This window comes from Ornithorhynchus anatinus, chromosome 2 (genome assembly GCF_004115215.2).
Source record: "Ornithorhynchus anatinus isolate Pmale09 chromosome 2, mOrnAna1.pri.v4, whole genome shotgun sequence".
Taxonomy (NCBI): Eukaryota; Metazoa; Chordata; class Mammalia; order Monotremata; family Ornithorhynchidae; genus Ornithorhynchus; species Ornithorhynchus anatinus.
The window spans coordinates 76,977,023-77,004,696 of record NC_041729.1 but is presented as its reverse complement, the minus strand read 5'-3'; the positions used below and the strand labels follow the sequence as shown (position 1 = coordinate 77,004,696).

The following is a 27,674-nucleotide window of genomic DNA, read 5'->3' as shown; positions in this document are numbered from 1 at the left end:
TACATAGTAAGTGCTTAACAAATGTCATTTTTTTAAAAAAGGGGAACTAATGTGTTGAAGATAATAGTAACAATAATAATAATAATCATGCTACTTAAGTGCTTACTATGTAGCAAGCAGTGTTCAGAGCACTGGAGTAGATACAAGTCAATCAGGTTGGACACAGTTCCTGTCCAACATGGGGTTCACACTCTTAATCCCCATTTTTACAGATGAGGTGACTGTAAGCGAAGAAATTTTCCCAAGGTCACACAGAAGACAATTCCCAGGTCTGTGCTGTATTCACTAAGCAACACTGAAGATAAGAGCGCATATCCTGCTCATAGTATGAGTGCCTTTTTCAGACCCAACTATTTGCTCATTTTTTGTTCAAGAACTTGACTTTGTTCTCTTCCTGCCAAGAGTTTGATTTATAAGAAATGTGTGCCTCTTTCTTTTTCTTTCCATGTATTTTTCTGTCTTGACAAATATATAAAAAGAGCACATATTTCTGTATATACACCAACTAGTGACCCTTAGTGGATGATAGCCTGAGAAAGCGCAGTGTAGGTAAAGATAGCGAGATGGAGGAGCTGATAGGAAGATAGAGAAAACTTGAAATAGCACATAAAGAGCCACACATTTCTGTATATACATCACCTAGCCACACTGAAGGGATGGATGACAGTTTGAGAAGACACAGATTAAGTGAAAATAGATTGAGGATCTGAAACAAAGAGAAAACTTGAAATAGCACATAAAACCTGCATATGTTTCAAGGGTGAGCAGGTGGAGACGGAAGCAGTTTTTCCCTTTGCAAGATTCACGGGAGGCTGTGAAGGAAGAGGCAGATGGAGTCCAGCTCTGAAGCAACAGCTTTTGGCTTCCACTCTGGTCTGCCAGAGTCCATACTATTTACTCTGGCCCTGGCACTGTTCTCCCACCTATGTGCTGCTGTGCCCAGGCCCCGTGTTTGGCCCTCGTTGCACCCTCACAGAGTTCTAGCTCCAACCCTTAGGCACGATTGGCAGGATGAGTGGGATGGGGCTGGGTTGGTGATGATAGAAGCTGCAGAACAAGTGGCAACCACTGCTGATTACCTTGAGTGATTCATGGGCCTCCACCCTCTGCCCTCTGTTGGGGTTATCAATCATTGAATTATATTGTTAATGAATTATGCATTGTAGGTGACACTGTGTGTGCTCGTGCACATGCATAGGCATAGGCATGTGAAGGCAGGGATGGTGTATTAGAGGTGGCATAGGGAACTGAGCTCTGGAGAGAAGACTTAGACGTCCCATTCACCCTTCCCTTCTCAAGCACCATGACGCAGTCCGGCCCAGAAGGAGTAAAAATTATTTTCTAAAAGCAAGCAAAGTTATTCTCTTAAATTTGTAGGGATTATTTTTGGAATACTTATAGAAGAAAGTTTACTTAATGATGTAACTTCCTAATAATTCTTGGTTTTCTTTTCCCCAATATCCACCCTAATATAAACAGCAAAGTGGAAATTTTTTTTATGGTATTTAAGCATTTACTCTGTGCCAGGCACTGTACCGGTATAGATACAGTTGTCAGGTTGGACACAGTCTCTGCATGGGACTCACAAGTCTTAATCCCCATTTTACAGTTGGGGTTACTGAGGCACAGAAAATTTAACGTGACTTGCCCATGGTCTCACAGCAGACGAATGTTGGGTCAGGAATTAGAACCCGGCTTCTTCCAACTCCCAGGCCTGAGCTGTGTCCACTAGGCCATGCTGCTGCTTTGTAGTTAGGGATCATGTCTACCAACTCCGTTACATTGTACTCTCCCAAACTCTTAGTACAGTGCTCTGCACAGAGTAAGCACTCAATACAAACCACTGATTGATTTTAATGAAAAATTTTGCATTTAGAATGATGAGTTGTTTTTGTTCTTAGAGATTGCCCACGAGGTGGCAGCCAATTCAAGGAAATTGTATTTAGGAGCTAAGTAGAGCAGGAAAGTAGAGGAAGCTGGGCTGAACAGCTATGTTGAAGGGAGAAAATAACCAAACTGATAGTCTAATGTTTTCCCAGCTGTTGATATTTTCCTATATCAATCTGCTTTTTATTTTTGAGATGATGTACAGGTTTTGAAAATAGCTTTTACAATTTAAATAGAACCCTCTTCTCCCCTTTATAATTTCACTTTTTCTCATTTGTCTTTTTATGTCCTCTCCTTTATGCATATTAGTAATTGCCCCGGTACAAGAAATTAAACATGATGTTACTATGTAGGATAAAAAAATAAACAAAGCTCCCCCTAAAATTCATCCTATAGCTCTGTAGTAATTGGGTTTGATGTGGTAATGCCAGCTACAAATGGTTTTCCTTCTGTGATCCTTTTATCATGAATTTCCAACCAAGTCAGGAAAAGAAGTATCTGCATTTCCTTGGATTGCCCTTTTGAGTTTATTTTGTCTCTGGCACTTGGAATGGTCTCTGGTGACGTTCTTTTGATTCCACAGGCTCCTCTGTTGCCAGAATTGAGAGGACCAGAACACTACTATCCATAACCAGCTGCTGTTCATCCCCACTTGGTCTATATTTCAAACCTATTGCTGCTGCTTCTCTTCTCTGCTGTGTAAATATTGCCCATTTTCCCTGTCATTAGCTCTGATAAAGGATTTGGTATGCAAGTTATCTTTTGGTTAATAACGAAATAATGCTAATTGTGCTATTTGTTAAGAGCTTACTGTGTGCCAAGCACTGTATTAAGTGCTGGGGTAGATGCAACTTAATCGGTCACACATGGGGCTCAGAGTCTTAAATAGGAGGGAGAACAGATATTTAATCCCCATTTTACAGTTGAGGGAACTGAGTCTTAGAGAAGTTAATTATTTTCCCAAGGTTGCACAGCAGGTAAACAGCAGATCTAGGGTTAGAACCCAGGTCCTCTGACTCCCAGGCCCATACTCTTTCCACTAGATCATGCTTGGCTAATTAGCAATAAAAAGCAGCATGACTCAGCCCAGAAAACTTGCTAAAACTAGCCTTTGGTTGCGTGGAACAATGGGAGGAGAATATCGTGTAGGAGAATATCCCAAACCCGTGCAAACGCCAGAACCCACTATGACTTTTAATGACTACATGCCATTTTTCAACACTTGAGCAAGCAACAAGTCACTTTTTCTAGCTGCTGGGTCAAGTCTTAGCATGCAAGACATCAACCTCACTTATGACATTAAAACATCTCTACTTCTGGAACTGCAAAAATCTAATTTTTCTCACAGTCAACTAACTGTGGCACATAGGGGACATAAGTCCATTTGGGAAGACACGCTTAAAGAGATTCATCAGCACTGGGTTTTAGCTGTCCATAAGAACAGCATGACAGGTGGCCTTGGGTACCCAGAGGTTCTTTGATGTGGCCCCTCCAGTCCCATTCTGTCCTCAGCTCGATAGGCTTAAGCCACAGCACAACCTCTAGGTTAAAGAACATGTAATGCACAACTGCCATTTTAGTGAAGCTTTTAAAAGATTGAGAAGCAGCATGGCGTAGTGGGAAGAACACAGGCCTGTGAGTCAGAGGACCTGGATTCTAATCCTGGCTCTGCCATCTGTCTACTGTGAGACCTTGGGCAAGTCACTTAAGCTCTCTGTTCCGCAGTTTCCTTACCTGTAAAATGGAGATTAAGACTGTGAGTACCATGTCGTACAGGAACTGTATCCAACCCAATTGTCTTGTCATAATAATAATAATGTTGGTATTTAAGTGTTGTAGAACACCGTTCTAAGCACTGGGGTAGATATAGAGTAATCAGGTTGTCCCACATGAGGCTCACGGTCTTAATCCCCATTTTACAGATGAGGTAACTGAGGTACCGAGAAGTTAAGTAATTTGCCCAAAGTCACACAGCTGCCAGGTGGCGGATCCAGGATTAGAACCCATGACCTCTGACTCCTAAACCCGTGCTCTTTCCACTGAGCCACGCTGCTTTTATCCACTCCAGCACAAAGTACAGTGTTTGGCACATAGTAAGTACCTAACAAATTCCATTAACAAAAAGGTGACTACAGAGCACAAGTCTCTTGATGAACATTCGGTCTGACAGCAGCGAACCAGTAGCAATGAGGTTGTGCATTCCATTCCTCCTTGGTTGGAACAGCAGCACAGGCAGGAGGGAAAGTGATTGGAGCATAAAGAATCACTACCAAGGCCACATCAGCACAAAGGATCCTTTCAGACTTTGGCTTATCCTCTGCCTTGTGCTGGGAATACAGGAGAGAAGCTCAGAGAAGTAGATGTTTTAAAAATTTAAGTAACCTACCTTATTGTGAAGTCTATTATTTTAAAAAATTCAAAATACTGTGGTATAAGAACACAGGAGGATAATAAGCAATTACTATTTTGAAGGGGGAATATGGAATTTTGACTCCTTCCATTGCTATAAAGGTGAAACAGTTTCCTTCCTTAGGGTCCCTTAACAAAATGACTAATAGAATCCTTTGAATTCCTACAAAATAGTTATGTTTCTGGTCAAGCTTACTGAACTTCTGGGAAAAATGGGAGCAGTTTTTAGACAGGATTCTCTATAGTTTAATGCCTTTTGGTAGTGGCAATAGCCAAGAACTATCTTTTAACATTAAAATATCTAGTGACGATAGAGCCAAGGGTCTGGGAGTCAGAAGGACCTGAGTTCTAATCCTGACTCTGCCACTTGTCTGCAGTGTGATCTTAGGCCAGTAAGTGTAACTTTAGTTACATCATCTGGAAAATGGGAATTAATACTGTGATCCCTATGTGGGACATGGATTGTGTCCAACCTGATTAACTTGTATCTCCCCCAGCACTTAGAACAGTGCCTGGCACAGAGTAAGTGCTTAACAAATACTGTCAGTACTATAGTAAGTGCTTAACTTAAGATGGGTCAGAGAGGAGGCTGATGAAGTAGAAGAGGAGGAAAGCGAAACTAGAGAGGTGCAGGGGAGTTTGTGGGCGGCATTCCTTCCCAGCAACACATTGAAGGATCTTACATATTCTGAAAGCCACATAAATGCCAAGGTAATTATAAATTATCTGCATTTCTAGCATCTTATGCAAAATGCTGATAACCAAGAGTTTGAATGGGACAGAGTAAATAGAGCAGTTTGAGTCTTGTAATTATTTGCAACTGAGCAAAAGTTTGGTGGGAGAGGTTCGGTAGCTAAATTGAGGTTTTTGTACCTTTTATGAATTTCCTGATTGGTCCTCTTTGCGCTTGGCTACAGCTATGTAAGTGATTATCTGGGCTGAGATCTCTATAAGCAGGGAGACTGATGTTTTGCAGCTTTAGCAGAATAATGACATCCCATTGCTCTATTTTGCTAATTTGGTAAACAAGTTGCATTTTTCTTACATTCACTTGTTTTGTGAATTAGGGACCATCTACAGTATCTCAAATGAAAAGCAAAAAGAGCCCAGGTATTGAAAATATGAAAGAGGTGATATGGCCAGAATCCAAAGGAATATAAATCTTCCTGAGCCCTTTGAAGAGTTGAAAAACTCTGGCTAGACTTATATCTGCTAACAAATCACAGTAAATTGAAAGAACATGGGCCTGAGAGTCAGAGAGCCTGGGTTCTAATCCCCACTCTGCAGCATGCCTGCTCTGTGTCCTTGGGCCATTCACTCAACATCTCTGTGCCTCAGTTTCCTCATCTGTAAAATGAGGTTCGATACCTGTCCTTCCTCCTACTTAGACTGTAAGCTCCCATGGGACAAGGACTTTGTCCAGCCTAATCAACTTGTATCTACTCCAGCACATAGAACAGTGCTAGGTCTGTAGAGATTAAGAAATACTGTTAGCATTACTGTTATTATTAATTAGAGATATAATTGAAAAGTATACAAGGGGGTAAATGTAAATAGATTTTAAACCCCAAATTAAGATTTAAATCCAAACCCCCCCCCAAATGCGGCATTAACCCCCACTTCTCCAGCCTACCTTCCTGTCAGGCTAAGTAGGTGATTTAAAAACACTCCTTACCATGTGGAGCTTCCTTTTAGAAGCTGAAGGAAGCCCTTATTACAACCAGACCCTGAAGAAGAGAGAAAAAGTTTTATCTCCCACCCCACCAAGGGGGGTTGGCTCTGTCTAAGAAAATAATTAGAAAAGGAAATAGCCCCATTGCTTCCTGGGAAATGTAGTTTCTCCATTCCTGCTCTGCAGTTCCCTCACTGATTTCCAACAGGACCTCTGATGTTTTGAAAGCATCCCCCTCTCCCCAAAGACTGACTAAAGAGCACAATTTAAGAGTCAACAACTTGACTTGCCTGCCCCCAAATGCACCCATGAGTATTCTTGTCTCTCCTTCTGCCTTCTTGATAGCGGTGGGGGGAAAAGCAATAGCTAAATAAGCTATTTTAGCTATAAAGACCAGCTAAATTCTTCTGAAGGTAAAGGGTGTGAATTAGTGGAAATGAAAGTGGGGTGGATTTCATTGGAATAGGGTGATTTATGTATCACAGGTGAATTCAGGTTCCATCTTTCTCATCCAATATGAATTCCTAAAAACTCAAAGGAAATGAAATGTTAAAACCTCTGGTAATGCAACAAGAGATTCAGGGCTGAAAAGCACAATTGTCAGGAAATCCAGAGCTCAATTTCCCACAGCAACATTAATTCACATTAACTTTAACATGCTGTATGTATTAAAGTATGTGTTTAGCATAGAGGCATAAATCAAAAGTCCTGTGTGTATCCATGCAATGTGACTTAGGTAGTGCTGTTCTGGGAGCCATCATTTTTGAATTTTCTGGATCGCTTTTTGGTTCTGAATGTTTATCATGTTGAAGCAGAAATATTTTTTTCATTCAATTCATTATTGGTAACTTCAAATAACAAAAAGCAATGTTTCCTTCACTACATTCCACTCTACATTTTCTTTTTTAAAATTTATTTGTCATTTATAGTATTTTCCATGTTTACTCCCATTGGGAATAATTATTTTCAATCTAACCCAGAAGAACAATTCTGGGCTTGAGTGAATATGTCAGAAATTTAGCTAATTCATAAAACTCTTGTAGATACCACAAGTAAATGATAGACTTTGGTTCCTTGAGCATTTTTGAGTTGATGGATTGAAGTTAGAGATGAATTTATAAGTGTTTAGATAAGGATAGAATCACTTCTTATCCCTTGGGGAAGAAATTTGGTAGGCGTATGTTGCAATCAGAATTTCAGCTGGGGCCATTTGGCTTACAGTAGACCTGATTTATGTTCTAACCCTGTAGAAAGATTTCCTTGCACTTAAAAAACAAACAAAAAAGTCCGAATAATCTGTTCAACTGATCAGTAAAGCTGGGGGAATAGGTATTCATCCAATTCTTGAGGGGACAGAAAAAAAAAAGTCCCTGGGTTAGATCAGTGATTGGGTGTGTGTGAAGTTGAGAAGTAACTCTGACTGAAATATTCATTCTCTTGGTTATGTACTCAGATTCCGAGCAGTATTTCAGTATCTGAAGAAAATGAAGACATAGTTATTTCCTCTTAAATGTTTTTGGCATTTTCATCCTTCAGCTTTGTATGAATGAAATTTTATTAAAATGTCTGTGTTCACCTCCAAGAAACAATATTGATAAAATTATGAGGACCAAAAATGTGCAAAAATTTGGGCAGAACATGCACTCTCCATGTTGTCAAGTAGCTTACAATCTCTTAGATTGCATTATACCTTATTATACAGCAGCATGGCTCAGTGGAAGGAGCCCGGGCTTGGGAGCCAGAGGTCATGGGTTTGAATCCTGGCTCTGCCACTTGTCAGTGTGTGACTCTCGGCAAGTCACTTAACTTCTCAGTGCCTCAGTTCCCTCATCTGTAAAATGGGGATGAAGACTGTGAGCCTCATGTGGAACAACTTGATCACCCTGTATCTACCCCAGCACTTAGAACAATGCTCTGCACATAGTAAGCGCTTCACAAATACCAACATTATTATTATTATGCATAGCATTATGCAGAAACTGTGTATACACAAGTGTCCTAAATATTGATTTTTCTGCAAGATTAGTTCTTTATTTAGCTTTTGTTTTCCTAGTTTGCCCGTTAACATCAAAGAGCCGAAGTGGGTACTTGGGGAAGATTAATAGCAATGCAGGTTTATTGTTTATTAAAATGGGGAATGGCTAATTCTTATTGTAGGAATTCTATATTTTGAAACAGCCCACATTACCACCTCTCCCTTTTTTTCCATATGTAGCTTTTAAATTCAGTTTAAATTTTGGAGGGACATTGCATCTCACTACCTCTGACTTCTTTCCTTCTCTGTAATATCACATTTTCTTTCTCCAGATTGTCTTTTCATGGATGTTATATGACACATCAAGCTCAGTATATCCAAAACTGAACTCATTTTCCCTCCCAGATCATCTGTTCCCCGTAACTTTCCCATCATAGTTGACAACCCTGCCACCCACCCCATCTCTGAAGCCCCCTAACACTGGCATTTTCTATGGTGGTTTCTTCTCTTTCAATCCTGTTTTCAAGCTTTCTCCAAATTCTGTCAGATTTATTTCCACAATGTCTCCAAGGATCTGATCCTTCATCTCTACACAAGTAACCTTCACACTGGTCGTGGCCCATGTCGTATTTAGTCTTGTAATAATACTAATTTTACTACTTAATAATTGTAGTATTTGTTAAGCACTTACTATGGGCCAAGGACTAGATTAGATACAAGGTAATCAGGTCTCACATGGAGCTCACAGTCTTAAGTATCAATAAGTCAGTGGTATTTATTGAGTGCTTACTATGTGCAGAGCACTGTACTAAGTGCTTGGGAGAGTATAGTACAAAAGAATAGACATTTTCCCTGCCCATAGCAAGTTTACAGTCTAAAGGGGGAGACAGACATTAACAGAGATTAGTAATTTATAATATATAACTTATTGATATGTACATAAGTGCTGTGTGCAAATTTAACTAATGCATTAGCATCCTCACGGATCTCCCTGCTTCCAGACCTCTTCCCTTTCCAATCCATAATTCATTCTGCTGCCTGGATCATTTTTCTGAAACATCCTTCTGTGCTCAGTTCTCTCTTCAAAAACCTCAAACGGTTACCTATTATTTTCCCATCATTTAGAACACCCGACCATTGGCTGCAAGCCACTTGATCAGTTCTTTCCTTCATGTTTAACTACTCTCCACTCCCACTGCACTCAAACTCGTACTCTTTGTTTCTTCTTTTTAGGTAAACTCTCACCACACCTCGTTTTTGTCCTGCCACTGATCATTTGCTCATGCCCTCCACATTGTCCAGGAACTCCGTTCCTTTCAAATTCCACACACCACTTCTATTTTCAAAGCCCTTCTTCGAAATCACATCTGTCCTCCAGTAAGACTCCTTTGAGAAATTTCTAGTTTCCCTTGCTTATATCTCCATTACTGCTGCTCAGTCAGAGCTACTTAAGTGCTTAAGTACAACCGTCCGTAGTAATTTGTGCATGTCTTACACACCCTAATACTTACGTTCTAACTCATGTACACATTACCTTTTCTTTCTTCTTCCTACCTATAATTAATTTTTGCCTGCTGCCCACCTCTCCCCCAGCTGGATTGTAAACTCCTCGAATGTAGAGTCCATGCCTGGTACTTCTGTTGTACTCTCCCAGGGTTTAGTACAGTGCTCTGCACACAGCAGGCACTCAAATACTACTGATTGATTTTAGAAGAAGTATTTTGATATTTGATTTAAAAATCTCTGCCCCTATTTTGAGTTTAAAGGACAGAATGATGCTATCCTTAGAGTAAAATCAGTTTTGAACTCTTGTGTATTGTGTGATACCCTCTCATTAACATTAAATGTTTCCATAGCTGCAATTTTACTGTTCTGACAGTCAGACTTTTGCCTTGGGAATGGGTGGTTCCCCATTTAAGGGGCCTCTCCTTAAGTCTCATTTTAGAAAGTCATGTTTGGTTATGAGATAAAGTTTCAGATTGATTTTTGTCGCAGGAATCCCGGTTGGGGAGGAAGAAGGGCCACTTTGGAGATTATGATTCTCTTTGGATTTTATCTGGTTAAGATCTGTTCACAGGAATTCATTTGGGTCTAGCATTTTTTCCTTGAAGAAATGATTACCCTCTATTTTGTAACCAAAGATTGTCCTAATTTATGCTGCAAGTTCTGGCTTCATAGTAACATTGCTCATTTAAAGAGAATGTGTTTTGTTGTAGGCTTGAGGAATTTAAGTGATTTATAGTCGAGAAAAAGAGCAGGTTGTAGCTAAGACAGGTTTCTGTTGTCCTTGTAGGACTTGTGAGAACCTGCAAGTCTCTACTCTAAAATGAATCTTTGTTATATTATCCTATCTCCCACATATTTTCAAAGAGCTTTGCTATTAAGGGAACATCTAACTGGCAGTCTTTCATAATAATGATCATTTTCAGACGCTCACAAGTCCTAAACATTGGAATTGCATTCTAGTTTTTGTGACTCCACGTCTGATGGTGGTATATCTTAGTAAAGGGATACAATCTTTATGCATGATAAAAATCCTCCAACCCCTGGAAAACTGCTTCTAAATGTGATGTAACTCAAAAGCCCAGCTGCTTTTTAGATATATTTGCAGATAGCTTGTGCGGCTTTGACCATCTGAACTGCTGTTAATATTGGCTGGAGAAATATTGTGTTACACTTCTTCAGTTTTGCACTGTTATGATTCTGTAGTTATAGAGACAAGAATGGATGCTTGGTAAAATATTCATTTCTTCCTGTTTAACGTGATTAATTAATAACCTCCTTCATGGCGATACCATTAAAATGTGTTCTCTTTTTCACTTCATCTGTGCAGTCTGTCAAACTGATCACGTGCATTTATATGATAACTTTTTAAGGTAGGATTAGTTGCACTAGGTATATATTTACGTTTGAGTCTTAGCAACTCTTGGTCTTTGTTTAGCATGTGTAATTCTGGGTTGCATTAAATCTTTACTCTACAGATAAGTTAAGACTGTATTTTATTTGTTAACTTAGTCCTATAAATGAAGTTGCAGTCATTATATTGCCTCCCATCTGTAATGACTTGAAAAGCTGTTTTAGCAGAAATATATCAAATGACAACTTTTCCAATTTTCCTTTTCCTTTTCAAAAGTGGTGCCAGAATAGCACCAAATAAATTCATTTTATCACTTTGGAATTCTTTTCAAAAATTAAGGCTTCAGAATCTTGTGTTGCCTAGGCAGTCAGCTAGCTGCTGTTTTGCCACTTAATCTCAGTTAAATTGTAAAATGCAGTTGTAGTTTACACAAAAGCACCAATAAAACATACTGACAATGATGAATTCAGTCAAGTCCCTATTTTTCTGGGCCAGGAGGACTTGATTGTGTGTCTCTATAACCACTGGCTGAACCTACTCCTTCCTAGGTCCCCATCAGAGAGGATTCTCTGCAAACATACTCCCCCTTGCCCAGCTGAGCTTCAGGGAGTGGGAAACCAAAAAAAGAATGATAGGCTTGGCTACCTCCCTCCTTTCCACCTAGTAGAAAGAGCACGGGCCTGGAAATAGGAGGACCTGGGTTCTCATGCTGGCTGTGCCACTTACCCGCTGTGTGACCTTGGGCAAGTCACTTAACCATAGTACTCTCCCAAGCTTTAGTCCAGTGCTCTGTACACAGCCCTCAAAAAAAAATTGATTCTGTGCCTCAGTTTCCTCATCTGTAAAAATGGGGATTCAATACCTGACCTCCCTCCTACTTAGATTGTAAGCCCCATGCAGGACAGGAGCTATATCTGAACTGATTAATTTGTATCTGCCCCAGTGCTTAGAACAGTGCTGGCCATACTTCTCACTCTAGGCTACAAGGCTGTCCATCACCTTGTCCCCTCCTACCTCTCCTCCCTTCTCTCCTTCTACTGCCCACCCCGACGCTCCGCTTCTCTGCCGCCCACCTCCTCACCGTCCCCCGTTCTCGCCTATCCCGCCGTCGACCCCCCGGGCCACGTCCTTCCGCAGTCCTGGAACGCCCTCCCTCCTCACCTCCGCCAAATTAATTCTCTTCCCATCTTCAAAACCCTACTTAGAGCTCACCTCTTCCAAGAGGCCTTCCCAGACTGAGCTCCCCTTTTCCCTCTGCTCCCTCTGCTACCCTCTACCCCCCCCACCTCCCCTCAACTAAGCCCCCTTTTCCCCCCCTTCCCTCTGCTCCTCCCCCCTCCTTTCCCCTCCCCTAAGCGCTGTGCTCGTCCGCTCATTTGTATATATTTTTTATTACCCTATTTATTTTGTTAATGAGGTGTACATCGCCTTGATTCTATTTATTGCTATTGTTTTAATGAGATGTACATCCCCTTGATTCTATTTATTGCTATTGTTTTAGTCTGTCTCCCCTGATTAGAGTGTAAACCTGTCAGTGGGCAGGGACTGTCTCTATTTGTTGCCTATTTGTACATTCCAAGCGCTGAGTACAGTGCTCTGCACATAGTAAGTGCTCAATAAATACTATTGAATGAATGAATGAATATCAAGTGCTTAACAACTAACATCATCATTGTCATTATTACTAGCTATGTACTTACCCCCTCTGCCACCCAAAGAAAAGAACGGTAGATCAGGATGTGAGGTTGAAGGGGATCTTGATGTCTTCTCCACCTTCCCTTGAGCGCTTGTTGTGTGCAGAGCACTGTACTAAGCACTTCTCCAACAGCTACCAGTTTGTACAGGCACGTCAGGCTTTCAAGTGGAAAAGAGAATGGGCCTGGAAATCCAATGACTTTCATTCATTCATTCATTCAATAGTATTTATTGAGCGCTTACTATGTGCAGAGCACTGTACTAAGCGCTTGGGATGAACAAGTCGGCAACAGATAGAGACAGTCCCTGCCGTTTGACGGGCTTACAGTCTAATCGGGGGAGACGGACAGACAAGAACAATGGCAGTAAACAGCGTCAAGGGGAAGAACATCTCGTAAAAACAATGGCAACTAAATAGAATCAAGGCGATGTACAATTCATTAACAAAATAAATAGGGTAACAAAAATATATACAGTTGAGCGGACGAGTACAGTGCTGTGGGGATGGGAAGGGAGAGGTGGAGGAGCAGAGGGAGAAGGGGAAAATGAGGCTTTAGCTGCGGAGAGGTAAAGGGGGGATGGCAGAGGGAGTAGAGGGAGAAGAGGAGCTCAGTCTGGGAACGCCTCATGGAGGAGGTGAGTTTTAAGTAGGGTTTTGAAGAGGGAAAGAGAATCGGTTTGGCGGAGGTGAGGAGGGAGGGCGTTCCAGGACCGCGGGAGGACGTGACCCGGGGGTCGACGGCGGGATGGGCGAGACCGAGGGATGGTGAAGAGGTGGGCGGCGGAGGAGCGGAGCGTGCGGGGTGGGCGGTAGAAAGAGAGAAGGGAGGAGAGGTAGGAAGGGGCAAGGTGATGGAGAGCCTTGAAGCCTAGAGTGAGGAGTTTTTGTTTGGAGCGGAGGTCGATAGGCAACCACTGGAGTTGTTTAAGAAGGGGAGTGACATGCCCAGATCGTTTCTGCAGGAAGATGAGCCGGGCAGCGGAGTGAAGAATAGACCGGAGCGGGGCGAGAGAGGAGGAAGGGAGGTCAGAGAGAAGGCCGACACAGTAGTCTAGCCGGGATATAACGAGAGCCCGTAACAGTAAGGTAGCCGTTTGCGTGGAGAGGAAAGGGCGGATCTTGGCGATATTGTAGAGGTGAAACCGGCAGGTCTTGGTAACGGATAGGATGTGTGGGGTGAACGAGAGGGACGAGTCAAGGATGACACCGAGATTGCGGGCCTGCGGGACAGGAAGGATGGTCGTGCCATCCACGGTGATGGAGAAGTCTGGGAGCGGACCGGGCTTGGGAGGGAAGATGAGGAGCTCAGTCTTGACTTAGGTTTTAGTCCCAGCTCTGCCGCTAGTCTTCCATTTGACCTTGGGTAAACCACTTAACTTCTCTGAACCTCAGTTTCCTTATCTGTAAAATGAGGGTTCATGGCCTGTTCTCCGATTAGATTGTGATCCCGATGTGGAATGGGCTGCGTCCCATCTGATAATCATGTATCTGCTCTGGCGCTCAGTACAGTAATTGGCAGATAGTAAGCCCTTAACAAGTATCACTGTTGCTATTATTATTATTATCTATTCTTCCAACTGGTAAGGTAAATGGTCTTTATTCTTTTTAGCTGCAGGAAGCTGATATTGTGGTCATTGGCTCTCCCAAGCCTGAGGAAATCCCCATCAGTTGGATCAGACCAGGAATTACTATTATCAATTGTTCCCGTGATTTTCCAACAGGTAAGTACTCTTTTCTGATAAGATGCAGGAAAGATGTGCTAACCCTGCTTGACACTTTGTTCCTAAGTGTATACGTTTTATATGTAGTTGGCCTTGTGTTTGAATAAATCGCTTATGGTCCAATTCATTTGAGAGTGTGTGAGGCTGAAAAGCTCCAATTTGGTATGCCAAGCCTGGCTGCACTGTATATCTTCAAACACTTGTCCCTTGCTATCCTTTCCTGGTGTTAGCAGTTCCTGGAACTGTTTTTGGCTGTGTTCCAAGAAGAGATTTCTGAAACACAGCACTCCCAGTTTTCAGTCAAGAACCTTCTGGGAAGCCTGTCAGTCTGGTGTTATTTCATCAGGTGACCAGCCAAGGGTACTCAGTGGCTGAATTTGCCTCTGTTTCCAATGCAGTTCACCTCATTTACTATCTTAACATTCCTTGTATTTAATATTTGTTTAGATTCTGTAAATACTATGTAGCTCTGTAACCCTGAAACCATTGTAATTTTGCAACATATCCAGAGCATACTGAAGCACTGTAATAGCAGAAAGCAATCAGGATTCATGGGAGTTGGAAATTTTTTTTGGTAAGTCCTGTTGGGTTGAAGAGGACAGTCCTGCTTAGGTAGGGAGACCCTTGGTCGGTTTACAAGTGTGTTCTGTTACCCCACCAACTCTAGATTATTCAAGGTTTGTTACCTATTCATTCGTTTATTCAATCATATTTTTTGAGGGCTCACTGTGTGCAAAGCACTGTACTGAGTGCATAGGAGAGTACAATATAACAATAAACAGATACATTCCGTGCCCACAACAAGCTTACAGTCTAGAGGGGGAGCCAGTCATTAATATAAAAAAAATTATAGGTATATGCATAAATGTATGTGGTATATCCACATTCTCCCTTTAATCCTGTTTTCAGCTTCCACCTGCCTTTCGTCACTTTCAGAAGGTGATGAAGGATGAGGCAAACTTCAAAGCAATCCGTTTTGCTACTCGTTGGAAAATCTGACAAATGATTTGGTTATATTCTCTTTCCGGGTGTCTTTCCAAGCCCCACTTCCTGCTAGCATGAATAATCAGGATTGGTTATATTTTCCATGGTATCACAAAACTTGTAATAACATCTGGAGCTTAGTTGGTCCATCTTTAAAATACAAGTAATAATCTCCATGTCTCACTAAAATGTTGAAAGGAGAACATAAAATGAGAGACGTGACAGCAGATACTATTCTTAGTAAGAAAGGTGCTAAATAAATCCCAAATTCTGTTATCATGATTTATTGTTTTGATTAGTCAAATTAAAAACATTCCCATCTCATAAGCACTTCACAAGTAAGGAGGGGATTCCCTGGTTGTGTCTCAGGTAGTTTGAAGGATAAGGGATAAGATGGAATACTACGCTACATACAGCTCTCCCCAACTTTCACATTCTTAGATCTACCGCTAACCCATATAGCTTCTGGGCCTGTGACAGATGAATTAGGGGAGAACAGAGTCAGAGGACCTGGTTTTTAATGCAGCTCCTCCACTTTCGTATTGTGTGACCTCGGGCAAATCACTTAGCTTCTCTGTGCCTCAGTGACTTCAACTGTAAAATCAGGGTTAAGATTGTGCATCATGTGGGACATGGACTGTGTCCAACTGGGTTATCTTGTATCTATCCCAGTGCTTAGAATAGTACCTGGAACATAAAATACTATTTAAATAACATTAAAAAAGAAGACAGTTACATGGCATGGTTCGGAAAAAGCACACAGTTCTGGAATTCAGGAGACTTGGATTTTAATTCCAGCTCTGCAGTTTACCTCCTATGTGATCTTGACTTTCTGTGCCTTACTTCACTCAACTGTAAAATGGCGATGTAATACCTATTCTCCCATCACTTAAGACTGTGAACCTCATGTGGGACAGAAACTGTGTCTAGTCGGATTGCATTGGCTCTACCCCAGCACTTCGTGGAGTGCTTGGCACATAGTAAGTCCTTCAAAAAAATCAGTTATGATGATGATGTTCGGAGCTTTCTCCCAGTGGGTGAAAGAAAATCTTCCTTTGGAAAGGTTTATTTCAGTGAGCTATGGGGTTGGAGATCAACAAAAGTAGCGCTTTTCAGGAAGCTTTACATACTAAATGTACATATTTCTGGTATTCATTATATATGAATCAGTACTAAATCTTGTCCTAAATTGCTAGAAAAATTTCTTAGTCCTTTTAATCAATGGTATTTGAGTACTTATTTGAGTACTTACCAGGTGCAGAGAACTGTACTGAAGTGCTTAGGAAGGAATGATGCAGTAGAGTTGATAGACGTTATCAATCCCTGCCCTCAAGGAGCTTACAGTCTGGAGGGCGAGACAGACTTTAAAATAAATTAGAGATAAGGGATATGGTAGATTATAAGGTTGTTAGCATAACTGCCATGTGGCTGGAAGTGGGGTTTATAGCAGGGCCCTAAAGGATACAGAACCAAGTGCCTAAAGTGATGCAGAGGGGAGAGTGAGTAGGGGAAATGATGGTGTAGTTGGGGAAGATCTTTTAGAGAATGATTTTACCCAGGCTTCAAAGGTAGGAAGAGTGGCAGGCTGTTGGATATGAAGAGAGAAGGATTTCCAGGCCAGAGGGGGTACATGGTTAAGGGGTTGGCGTTGAGATAGATGAGATTGAAGTACAATGAGTAGGTTGGTGTTTTGAGGAGCAAAGCGTGCAGAGTGGTTTTAGTAGGAGACCAGCAAGGTAAGGTAGAAAGGCAATCACTGGGGGTTTTGAAGAGTGGGGAGTTGTGGCCTGAATGTGTTAGAAAAATGATACAGGCAGCAGCATGAAGTATGGAGACTGAATGGGCCGGGGGGATGAGGCAGGGAGGTCAGCAAGGAGGTAGATGCAGTAGTCATGATGATAAGTGCTTGAATGAATGTGGTAGCATTTTGGAGAGGAAAGCCAAATTCCAGAGGAGATGTTTAGGAAGAACTGACAGGATCTTGTGACCAATGGAATATGTGTGTTGAATGAGATAAAAAGATAATGCCAAGGTTTTGGGCTTTTTTAAAAATGGTATTTGTTAAGTGCTTACTGTGTGCTAGGTACTGTTCTAAGTACCGGGGACAATACAAGCTAATCAGATTGGGCACAGTCCTTGTCCTACATGGGTTCACAGTCATATTCCCCATTTTATAGATGAGGTAACTGATGCACAGAGGAATGAAGTGAGTTGCCCAGCATCACAGAGCAGACAAGTGGCAGAGCTGGGATTAGAACCCAGGTCCTTCTGAGTCCCAGGATTGTGCACTATCCATTAGGCCACGCTGCTTCACTGCTTACAAGATGGAAAATGGTGGGCTTACCTAAAGTGATGGAGAGTCTCAGGGAGGTCAGGATTTGAGTGGGAAGTTGAGTCCTCTTGTAGATATGTTGTGTGAGGTGTAAGTGGGACATCTAAGTAGAGATGTCATGAGGGTAGCAGGAAATATGAGACTGCAGACAAGGTGGATTTGGGAATCATTCATATAGAGATGGTACTTAAAGTCAAGGGAGTTAATGAGTTCTCCAAGGAGAATAGAAGGGAATGTAGAATTGAACAGTTAAGTGGAGGGAGGCAGAGAAGGAGTAGGTAAAAGAGAAGGCCAGAGAGACAACCAATTCTGTTATGGTGTTCTCACCCAAGTAGTTAGTACAGTGCTGTATATATAGTAAGCACTCAGTAAATACAATTGTTTGATTGATTGCTAGGAGAAGCACTAGAGGACAGTGTTAGTGAAGCCAAAATTAGATAGCATTTCCACAGTACCAAAGGTAGCTGAGAAGGAAAGGAGGATTAGGGTGCAGTAAAGGACATTGGATTAGGACATTGGATTTGACAATAAGAAAGATTAACAGTGACAAGAAAGATGTCATTGGTGACCTGGAGGAGGTGGGAGCCATATTGCTGGGGGTCATGGAGAGAATTAGAAAGGAAATAGAGGTAGCTGGTGTGAACAACTTACTTGAGTTAGAAAAGGAATGGTAGGAGGGCGATTAAAAAGATGAGGACTTTTCAGGACATCAAAATAGAAGCTAATAGGGGACATGATTGACATCTGAAAAATCAAGAAAGATATGTTAGAGGTAAATGTGGAATTGTATGAAATCCATCTGATCCCAAGACATGAGAATTAGGAAACAACCAATGAATCTTCAAGGTAGTGGATATAAGATAAACAAAAGGATTCATTTTCCATGCAGCAGCTAGTAAGCGTTTGGGGTACATTATTGCTGTAAATTGTGAAAGTGGAAAATAAATTTAGCTGTGGGGAAGGTTATACTTAGAAGGTAAAATCAGAGCTGTTTGGGAATACATCCCTAGTCTAAGAAGGAGTAGTAAGGAGAACATCCCTCACACACTTCCATGCCACTGTTAGTTCCCTGGAAAGGCCTGCTGAGAAGGGCATGCTCAGTGTGAGAATTGAATTGTTATCCATCATTCAGTCATTTTTATTGAGCACTGACTGTGTCTAGAGCACTATATTTAGCACTTATGCATCTCCAATAAACAACAGAAGGGGCATTGTTGTCTTTTGAAAGGGATAGGTTCAAAACAAATGGAAAGAATCCTTTTTTAAAAGCAGATAATAAGCACGTGGATTTTACCTAGGAATTAAGGCAGGTTGAAAATGTCAGTAAAGTCAAAAGGTAGACAAGTGAATACCATATGTATTTTTGTAATTGCCTCTACCCCCAAAATTCCACTTAATTGTAAACAGTGAAAGCTACCTGCTGGTGGTTGAGTGGGGTGAGGGAGATGGGGGGGGACAGAAAGGTTGAGAATGGGAGAACTCAGGGAGAGTGGTGGGTGATGAGTGGGAAGAGGAGAATTAACTGATAAATACTACCCAGGATACTACCAAGGGAGGAGAGGAGCAGAAGGGAATATATCACCAGCAGAAACACAGTTCTGGAAGAGCAAAGGGGTGTCCAGTGGTCCTCTGTACCTTCTCAACTTCCACCCCCTTCCATCTTTGCCCTCCTCCCCCCAAATTTCTGAGAATTCAGGAATCCTACTCTGCTGAATGCTATTATAGGTCATCTCTGAAGATGGTGCCTATCCTTTAAATGGGTTACATTTCACAATTGCTTTATCACAGTTATGAGAAACAGTTCTGGGACTTAGTCCTCCTATTGATAGCCAAACTCAAACCCTATTAAGAAAGAGCTCTTGAATGCACTGAACAAGGGAAAAGTGACTGAAATAGAATATTTTGGGAATAAGATTGCCAGCCCAGTAAACCCAGCACAAAACAATGGGGAAATTGCTTGCATTTTCTCATTTTCTTCATATATCTTTCTAGGAATTAGGAGGTCTGCTTCTAAATCATTTTGTTTTCATTCATTTTTTATTCTCGTCCCAGGAATTCTGATTTTATTTCTGAGTTTAGAACATTTTGGGCAGATCTGTGTCTCCCAAGTCTGTTGTATTGTACTCTCCCAACTGCTTAATACAGTGCTCTATGCGCTCAATAAATACAATTGATTTAAAAAATGGATTGAAAAGCAGCGTGGCCTAATGGAAAGAGCATGGACCTGGGAGTCAGACAACATGGGTTCTAATCCTAGCTCTTCCCTTTGTCTGTGGGTGATCTTGAACAGGTCACTTAACTTCTCTGTGCCTGAGTTACCTCATCTGTAAAATGGGGATTAAGACTGTGAGCTTGATGTGGGACAGGGGCTGTGTCCAACCCAATTAGTTTATATCTACGGCAGCACGTAGTTAAGTGCCTGCCCATAATAAGTACTTAAATGTCATTTTTAAAAATTCACTGTTTTTTTCAGTCTTGATTTGATCTCTTGATTTTGAAAATACTGTCACAGACCAATTCACTTTTAGAGAGCAGTGAGATTTTTCTAACCCTTTTTCTCCCACACTCCTACCTTCAGCCTCCATTTCTAAGAAATAGAAGATAAGTACTAAGAAATTACTAGGGTATGATTTTACAATTTTATAGTATAAACCAAGAAAGGAGATCTTGAGGACCCTGGTACAAAAATCACAAGATGGGATTTCCTTTGCATATTTATTTTTATTCTTTGAGAATTGGAACATATGTTTGAACTGTTTCTGATTAGCATTCTGTATTTTAAGAATTAATTGGATAGTGAAGATAAGTACTATCTATACTAATGTTTAGAATATCTGACAATTTTTAATAGACTCTTCCTGATCATTTCTAGAATATTCTCTGTATTCTTTCATTATACGAAGAAATGTGAAATTTGAGGTTTCCAAATTCAGCATATATGTACAAAAATGCTATCTTGTTCCCGATAAAGAAGGCATATTTAGCCAAATCAAATAAAACTTGAAATGTTTCTATAAAGCCCAGATGTCATGAGGACAGAATAATTTAACTTGGTCCTTCCCACTTCATTTATTTCTCTGGCAGAATTCCCAGAGTGGTCTCAAAACAACCCGAGTCGATTTATGACTTGGGCAGACTGTTATGATTTCCAGGAAAACCCCAGCAGTGCTTTAACTTTCAATTGAAAATCTCTAAAATATTTGGTTAATCTAAGAAAAATTACAGATGAAGGATCATCTTAAAAAGAGGAAGAAGTAGGTATGGAGCACTGGACAGAGAGGAAGGGAAGCTACGCTTTCTGGTTCTCAGGTTCATGCTGTTCGCAACTGAAGAAAGCAGGGAATATATGGCCAGAGACTTTCATAGGTCACCCGGCTAGTTTCTGTCCAGACAAGTGGTCACAAGCTCAAGAAGCAGGATCGAGCACTCATTTCTTCCCCACTCCCACGCTTGGGAGGGCAGCCTGCCAGGCCTCAGTCAACATCCATACAAAAGCTTTCTTTGTTCCCCCAGGGACTAAAGCCAGCCCCACTTTCCACCTCCAGTTTAACTGTCCAGTGGAAGCTTCTTGTTCTCCACTTCCTGTTCATTGCCCAAAATGGAGCTTCTTGCTCTCTGCCGTATCCTCATTAGCCTTAAAATAAGTGTCTTTCTCTGCTTCCTCCTCCTGCTCCTTGTCTTAGAGGAGATGTTTCCTCTCCTGTCTTTGCTCCAGCCCTGCCTTGCTGGATTTAGCCAATTCCTCTGCTCTAGGTTGGGGTGCAGAGGGGATGTTAGGTGCTCCCTCTCCTTGCACATACAGAGATATGCTGAATCAGGAACTCGGAGAGCCTCTTGATTAGGAGCCTGGGCTCCATGGTATCTACAGTCCCGAGGTTCAGCTCACACCACTGGCTGCATCTGGATCTTCAATGTTTTAACAGCTCCAATTCTTGAAAAGGTGACATCGACATCCCCTTATCCCGCAGCTGCCCACCACTAGTGGAAGCTAGTTCATACCGGCTCTTTGGGGGGGTGGGGGTTGCTACCACCAGTTTTGTGGGTGCTGAAGGCTCCCAGACCTCACTGCAGCCATCTCTTGTGGACCACTGGGGAAGATTACCAATCCCCGGTCCAAGCCCGTTGCCCGGTAATTTTCTGCATGGCAGCAACTATGGCTCCTGTTCCTGGGCTTGATCGGTTCCCTATCAAGAACGGGGGAAGTTGAGATATTCGTGTTCAGGGGCTTCCAGACCACACAGTTCCCCGTCTCCCATTCGGAACCCCAAAATCTCCAGTAACGTCCAACTCAAAGTAGATCCATCCAGTGTGGAGGTTTTTCCAGCCTCTAGTGATTCCCTCAATGGACATGGGATAGGAACTAAACCCTTTGAGCCTTCTTTTCCCTATTCTTAGAGTAAGTATGGGGATGCTTGCCCACAGGGGATTTTGTGAGATTTGGGATTTTCTCATAAATCCTTAATGTCTGATTATTTTATCTTTTTCCATAGTTAAATTGTTAGATATCTGTGCACTAGGAATAACAATGATTATATTAAGCACTTACTGTGAGCCAAGCACTGTTCTTAGCATTAAGGTAGATATAAGCTAATCAGGTTGGATACAGTCCCTGTCCCACATGAGGCTCACATTCTAAATCCCCATTTTACAAATGAGGTAACTGAGGCACAGAGAAGTGAAGTGACTTTTTCAACATCACACAGCAGACAAGTGGAAGAGCCAGGAACAGATTCCAGGTCCTTCTGACTCCAAGGCTTGTGCTCTATCCCACTAGACCATACTGCTCTTCACTTACTCTTATTGCTTAGGTAAGAGTTGGAGGTTTCCCAGAGAAATACTATTAAAATCACAGACTGGAGTTGTATATTGTATATATGGGGATTATGAAGTCCTCCTTTTCTAGCCAAGGACCACAGTCGTAGTTCACCTATTTCTGAGAGTCTGCCATATGAAATTCCTTGATTGGGTATTGCTTTTGTTTCCACCCTCAGAACAGAGGAGGAACAGAATAAGAGGAGCAAATTTCTTCTCTGGCTGCATCAAGTCTTGAGTCCAAATCTCCAGAGGTAGAAAAATTAGCCAACTCTAAAATCCTGGCCCTTGCCTAAGGATGATTTATGAAAGCATAATGCCATTAATCGTAACATAATACATAAGGGGAATAATTTTTAACACCCTTAAAAACTTGATAGAAATGTGGTATGAAACATGCACTTCATGTATATTGTGCAAAATCTTCCAAGGTGCTGTCAGGAAAATAGATAATTTAGAAACATAAATTATCTGAAAAGGAGGGTAATGTAGCATTATTCATGAAAAGGAAATATAGAAAATGGCTGGATGAGATCTTTGTGAAAGAGGAGTCAAAAAGGGGTCAGAAGAAGACATTTGTGTGTGTTTTCTTTTAGGGATGGATGTGAGATTATTCACATTTACAAGTGTTTTCTTTAAAGGGACAGTTAGCTGCCTGACTTACAAAGTGGAACCTAGTAAGCATATAATATCTTAGAGATTAATCTTGAAGCCTTTGAAGGAAAAAGTAGAGAGTTTTGTTCATTGATGAGGGTTGAAATTGCCAAAGCATGTATCTTTCTAAATGGCAAAGCACAAGGGCATTGGGATTTGGGTTTTTTTTTTGTTTTTTTTCTAGCCTCATTATGTAAGTGATAAATCCTTGGGTAATTCCTGTTTGGAAGCAAAGGTAAAGTAAAGAAGCTTCCAAACCGTTGAAATTCCAGTAATTCGAAAGTCAGGATGGTGGTGATTGATTCCTACAAGACTATGAGATTCCTAGGAGGGAAGCAGCATGATATGTAACCAGTTACCTTTTATTTTACTCCAGTGTGACTTTTTTATTAATAATATTTGTTGAGCGCTTACTGTGTGCTAGGCACTGTACTAAGTGCTAATCAGGTTGGACACAGTCCATGTCCCACACAGGCCTCACAGTCTTAATCTCCATTTTACAGACTACGTCCCTGACGTAGAGAATTGAAGTACTTTGCCTAAAGTCATACAGCAGATAAACGGCAGAGCTGGGATTAGAACCCAGTTTCTTCTGACTCTCTGGCCCATGCTTTGTCCCCTAGGCCACACTGCTTTTTTTACTCCACCCCCTTTCTTCAAGTAGACTTTTTATCAGAATGAATTTATTTCTAACCAAATTAATATGGAAATTGTGTTATAATACTTTGGGCAATATGTGTTTGAGTGGCTGGTTTCATACTGGGCTGTCTGTTTTTTCAGGTGCTCTGCAGCCTGCCCAGTTCTGCCATGGCTCTGAGTATCTGAATATTAGGTATTTGTATTTTTAAGCCCCCAGCCTGCCTATGCTGTTCGGCTCCCGCCACCTAGTCTCGTGGCTCAGAACTGGTTCCCATGTTTAAGGGGCCTTGGACAGCTCTGGAGCAGTGGAAGAGGCCTGGGATCCCTTCTGAGGATCCGTGTGGCTGAAAAGAACTGGAAGTCATGGCTCCTGTCTTCTAGTCAGAGGTGATGGACACTTGCCTCAGTATTTCTTTAGCTTCTTCTGCTGTACTCTTAGGTTATCCCAAACTACATTGCAGGGAGAAAGAACACAAAGCCACTAGGCATTCTCCCTGATAGGCCTTCACTCTCCCCTCCCCAGGCTCCACACAAATGACGGACATCATAGCCATCCATCTATAACCCAGTCAACATGGCAAATGTGCACTGCATTTATTTTTGATTTTGTAATCATTATTGCTGTTAATTTTACTTTCACTATTTTTGCTGAGTGGTAGGTAAATTTTAATTTAAATTTTAAAACAATTAAATTTAAAAAGTGTTAGAGTGGTATAGTTGGCAAAGGGATGTCCTGCATTTTGAAGTTCCTCACTCTCTTGTTATTAGAGAAAAGGCAACTCAGTCTAGTGAGTTGTGGATACCTGCTTAAACATAATTTGCTAGAGAAGAATTCCTATTTGAGGAACTGCTCGTAAACTGCTATTTGTAGCAGCCTTAATGTAGAAAGCTTATTTGGAGAAATGTGTGTTTGAATTTCTTCCCAATATTTTTGCAGAGAAACATGATTTCAGCCAGTCAAATTTGCAGTACAGTGATTTGGTCGTTGAAGAGGACGTTAGTACACTTGCAGCAGCTCTGCGGATTCAGGTTTGTTGGAATCAAGTCTAGAAGGAACCCAAGGAATGTCATGAGCACTGAATTGGTTGATTTCTAGCAGAAGTATCAGTTCTAATTAATTAAGATGATGGGAACTTTAATGGGTGCTGTGGTAATGGACCGAACATAGTAATAAATTTCTGGTCCATTTAGCAATCATATTTATTGAGCACTTACTGTGTGCAGAGCACTTGAGGAGTATAATACATTTACTCCAGGAGAGTATATTTACTTAGATGACGAGAAGCTCTGTAATCACAAGTACAATAATACTGAAAACTAAGGTTATATGATGCCAGCAATACTTTTAATTGAAGAATACATTTTGTTTTATGCTTCAGGCAAAGCCAGAGCAGAGGGGCAATTTTCTCTTTGTCTGTTACCTTGAAGAGTATGTTTTCATCTCCTGGTTGGGTCAGTCATGGAAAATGACTTCCCAGAGAAAGATTATGTGCATATATGAAAAATATATTAATGTTATGACCTTCATATCGAAGCAAAAAATAGAAACACTGACTCACCCCATTTAATATTGTAAAATAGAACTTCGGCAAGGTCATATATCAGATTGTGTGCGGGGTTTCTGAAAATTTAGCAGGCAGGAAAGTGATCCAGAGGGAGATTTGTTACTTGTCACTCTTTTAAAATTAATTTTATCACTTTTTCTGAACCATCTCCAGTTTCTCAGCACTTGGTAGAGACCAAAACTGTACGTAAGAGCTGGGCCAGTGCAGATTCTGAGTACTTCTCATACTAAGCAGAACTCAAAGCTGGTTTCTGCCCTGAAGTAGATAATATTCATCTCCATTCATTGTTAAAATGCCTCTTCTGCCTTTTTCTGAACCATCTCCAGTTTCTCAGCACTTGGTAGAGACCAAAACTGTACGTAAGAGCTGGGCCAGTGCAGATTCTGAGTACTTCTCATACTAAGCAGAACTCAAAGCTGGTTTCTGCCCTGAAGTAGATAATATTCATCTCCATTCATTCTTAAAATGCCTCTTGCTGTAATCTGTTTTTGACTTTGTGTTACATACTTCTTTCTTTGATTCAATTTTGGAATCCACTGAGGAGCGATTTTTTTTTTCCCTTGGTGTATTCTGATGTAGGTGAATAATAATTTTTTGAGGTGAATGTTATTAACTCTTTCATACCTACCAAAACTATTTTATGCCTGTAGTACACTAATGCGTACACTGGCTTCAAGCCACTTAAAGCTTTGGGAGAAGTAGATTTATTAATGCTAGTGCTTTAAAATATAAGTTAGGAAATTAGTGGATAAATCTCATGTCTGTCTGCTAACATGTTCACATTTTAGTGGTGTTTTTGATACTGAAGTTGGTCATTTTAACATTCTAGAAATTTGCTAAACTGCTATGTTTAACAACTAGGTTTTCTTTTCTCCTGTCGTCCTGTAAAGAATGTTGTAAATAGTGGTAGAAGATGGCTTCGTGAACAGCAGTATAGAAGGTGGAAGCTCCATTGTTTAAAACTACAGCCTCTATCACCAGTACCCAGGTAACAATATGCGTGAGTCGTGTCATTATATTCTTAAGACCAAATCTACCAATGTGACCTGAAACTAACTATAAAAATATTGTTTTGTGCTTTGGGTAGATAAAAATGACTTCTCTCTAAATTATGTATGCAAGTGAAATGGACTTTTCTCCCTGAAAAAGTTAAGTCTAAGTTTTTAGTAAGCACATCAATTTTCTTACTCTGATAGATTTCTGCTCTTCAGGTTTAGTAGCATTGGAAACCTCAGCTCTGACTACATCTTGGAAAAGATTTGCATACTCCAGAACTGAGTGTATGCCTTACCACATTAATATAATATGTGATGGTCAATTCAAAATACTTTTTTTGAATTGTGTAAATTGTTAAATTAAATTGTGCAGTTTCAAAACTGCTAGCGACCAAAGATTTGGCCCCAGATTCAGGGTATTGTTGAAAAAATGGTCTTTAGAGAAACCATTCTGGAAAATCATATTAACCGAGTTATGATCCCCAAGCCAAATTTTATTTTACAAAATTTGGCTTCAAGAGCCATTTAAACAAAGGTGCCAGCTGAAATCCAAATAATACAAAATGAACATAGTTCTCTTTTTAGCAAATGAAGCGGTACCCTGGATGGGCTTCTAAGTTGAAATTTTTCAGTGGTGCCCAATTATTTTCTTGACTTGATTATCATATAATATGATATTAAATGTAAGTCCTCATCACATCATCAGACAATTGAATGAATTCTTTCTGAGGCTCAAAAGTCCCCTTCAGGGATCTAACTTTGGATTCTCTCTTAAAATTATTTTGTCAACTCTAAGCACCTAACTTGATTTCTGACCCTCTTCTCAATTCCCGAAGCATCTCAGATCACTAAACAGAACCCTAGATTAGGTCATATCTCCATGCAGGAAATATTAAGTTCCCCTTGCCTTCTGGGTGGAGTTCCTGATCACTTTGATCACACCAAGTTCTTTTGTGCCCTAATGGGTTCAGTGACCCTCTGGTTTCTTGTTTAGGTGACGAAGAGGGATAATGTGAGGGAAGGTTACTTCAAGCAGTTCTTCCTAATTCTAACAATATCAGTAGGATGGCATCTGTTCAGTTTGATATTCACCTTGAGGTAGTAGTTTAATCCTTCATTTTACCTTTGAGTCGTCATCCACAGCTTCTGTATAGATCTACCCTAGACACTTTTCTGAAAGCCATAATTATAAATTATCTCCTTCCAAGTGGTTAATTATTTTCTAGATAGAAAAATATCATAGTTCAGTTAGTGTTATCAGATCTGAGTTAGCATGCTTTTATACATAGACTCAGTGCTACAAAATTCTCTTGTTATTCCTTACTAGATAATTTGGTATGAAATTAGACTTAATTTTCCACTCCATACAATGGGAGAGTGCCCAACCCCTGTCTGTGGAGAGTAGAAAGGTGTCACTGCCCCCCAATTTTCCCAAAATGTCCTGATGAAATGATAATCATCCACCCAGCCTCTGGG

At 40.9% G+C, this 27,674-nt stretch overlaps 1 protein-coding gene across 3 annotated transcripts in view; it reads left to right on the top strand.

Annotated features, from left to right (window-relative positions):
- The window catches only part of MTHFD1L (methylenetetrahydrofolate dehydrogenase (NADP+ dependent) 1 like), a 169,828-nt gene that overhangs the window by 15,576 nt on the left and 126,578 nt on the right, over positions 1 to 27,674 (top strand). For 2 of the 3 annotated variants that reach the window (XM_029058108.2, XM_029058109.2), the window contains exons 8-10: positions 14,106 to 14,217; positions 24,576 to 24,667; positions 26,094 to 26,191. In XM_029058108.2, the coding sequence (XP_028913941.1) occupies positions 14,106 to 14,217; positions 24,576 to 24,667; positions 26,094 to 26,191 (302 nt within the window). Of the gene's footprint in view, positions 1 to 2,470; positions 2,628 to 14,105; positions 14,218 to 24,575; positions 24,668 to 26,093; positions 26,192 to 27,674 lie in introns of those variants that run through there. The other variant, XM_029058110.2, reaches the window with a different exon arrangement.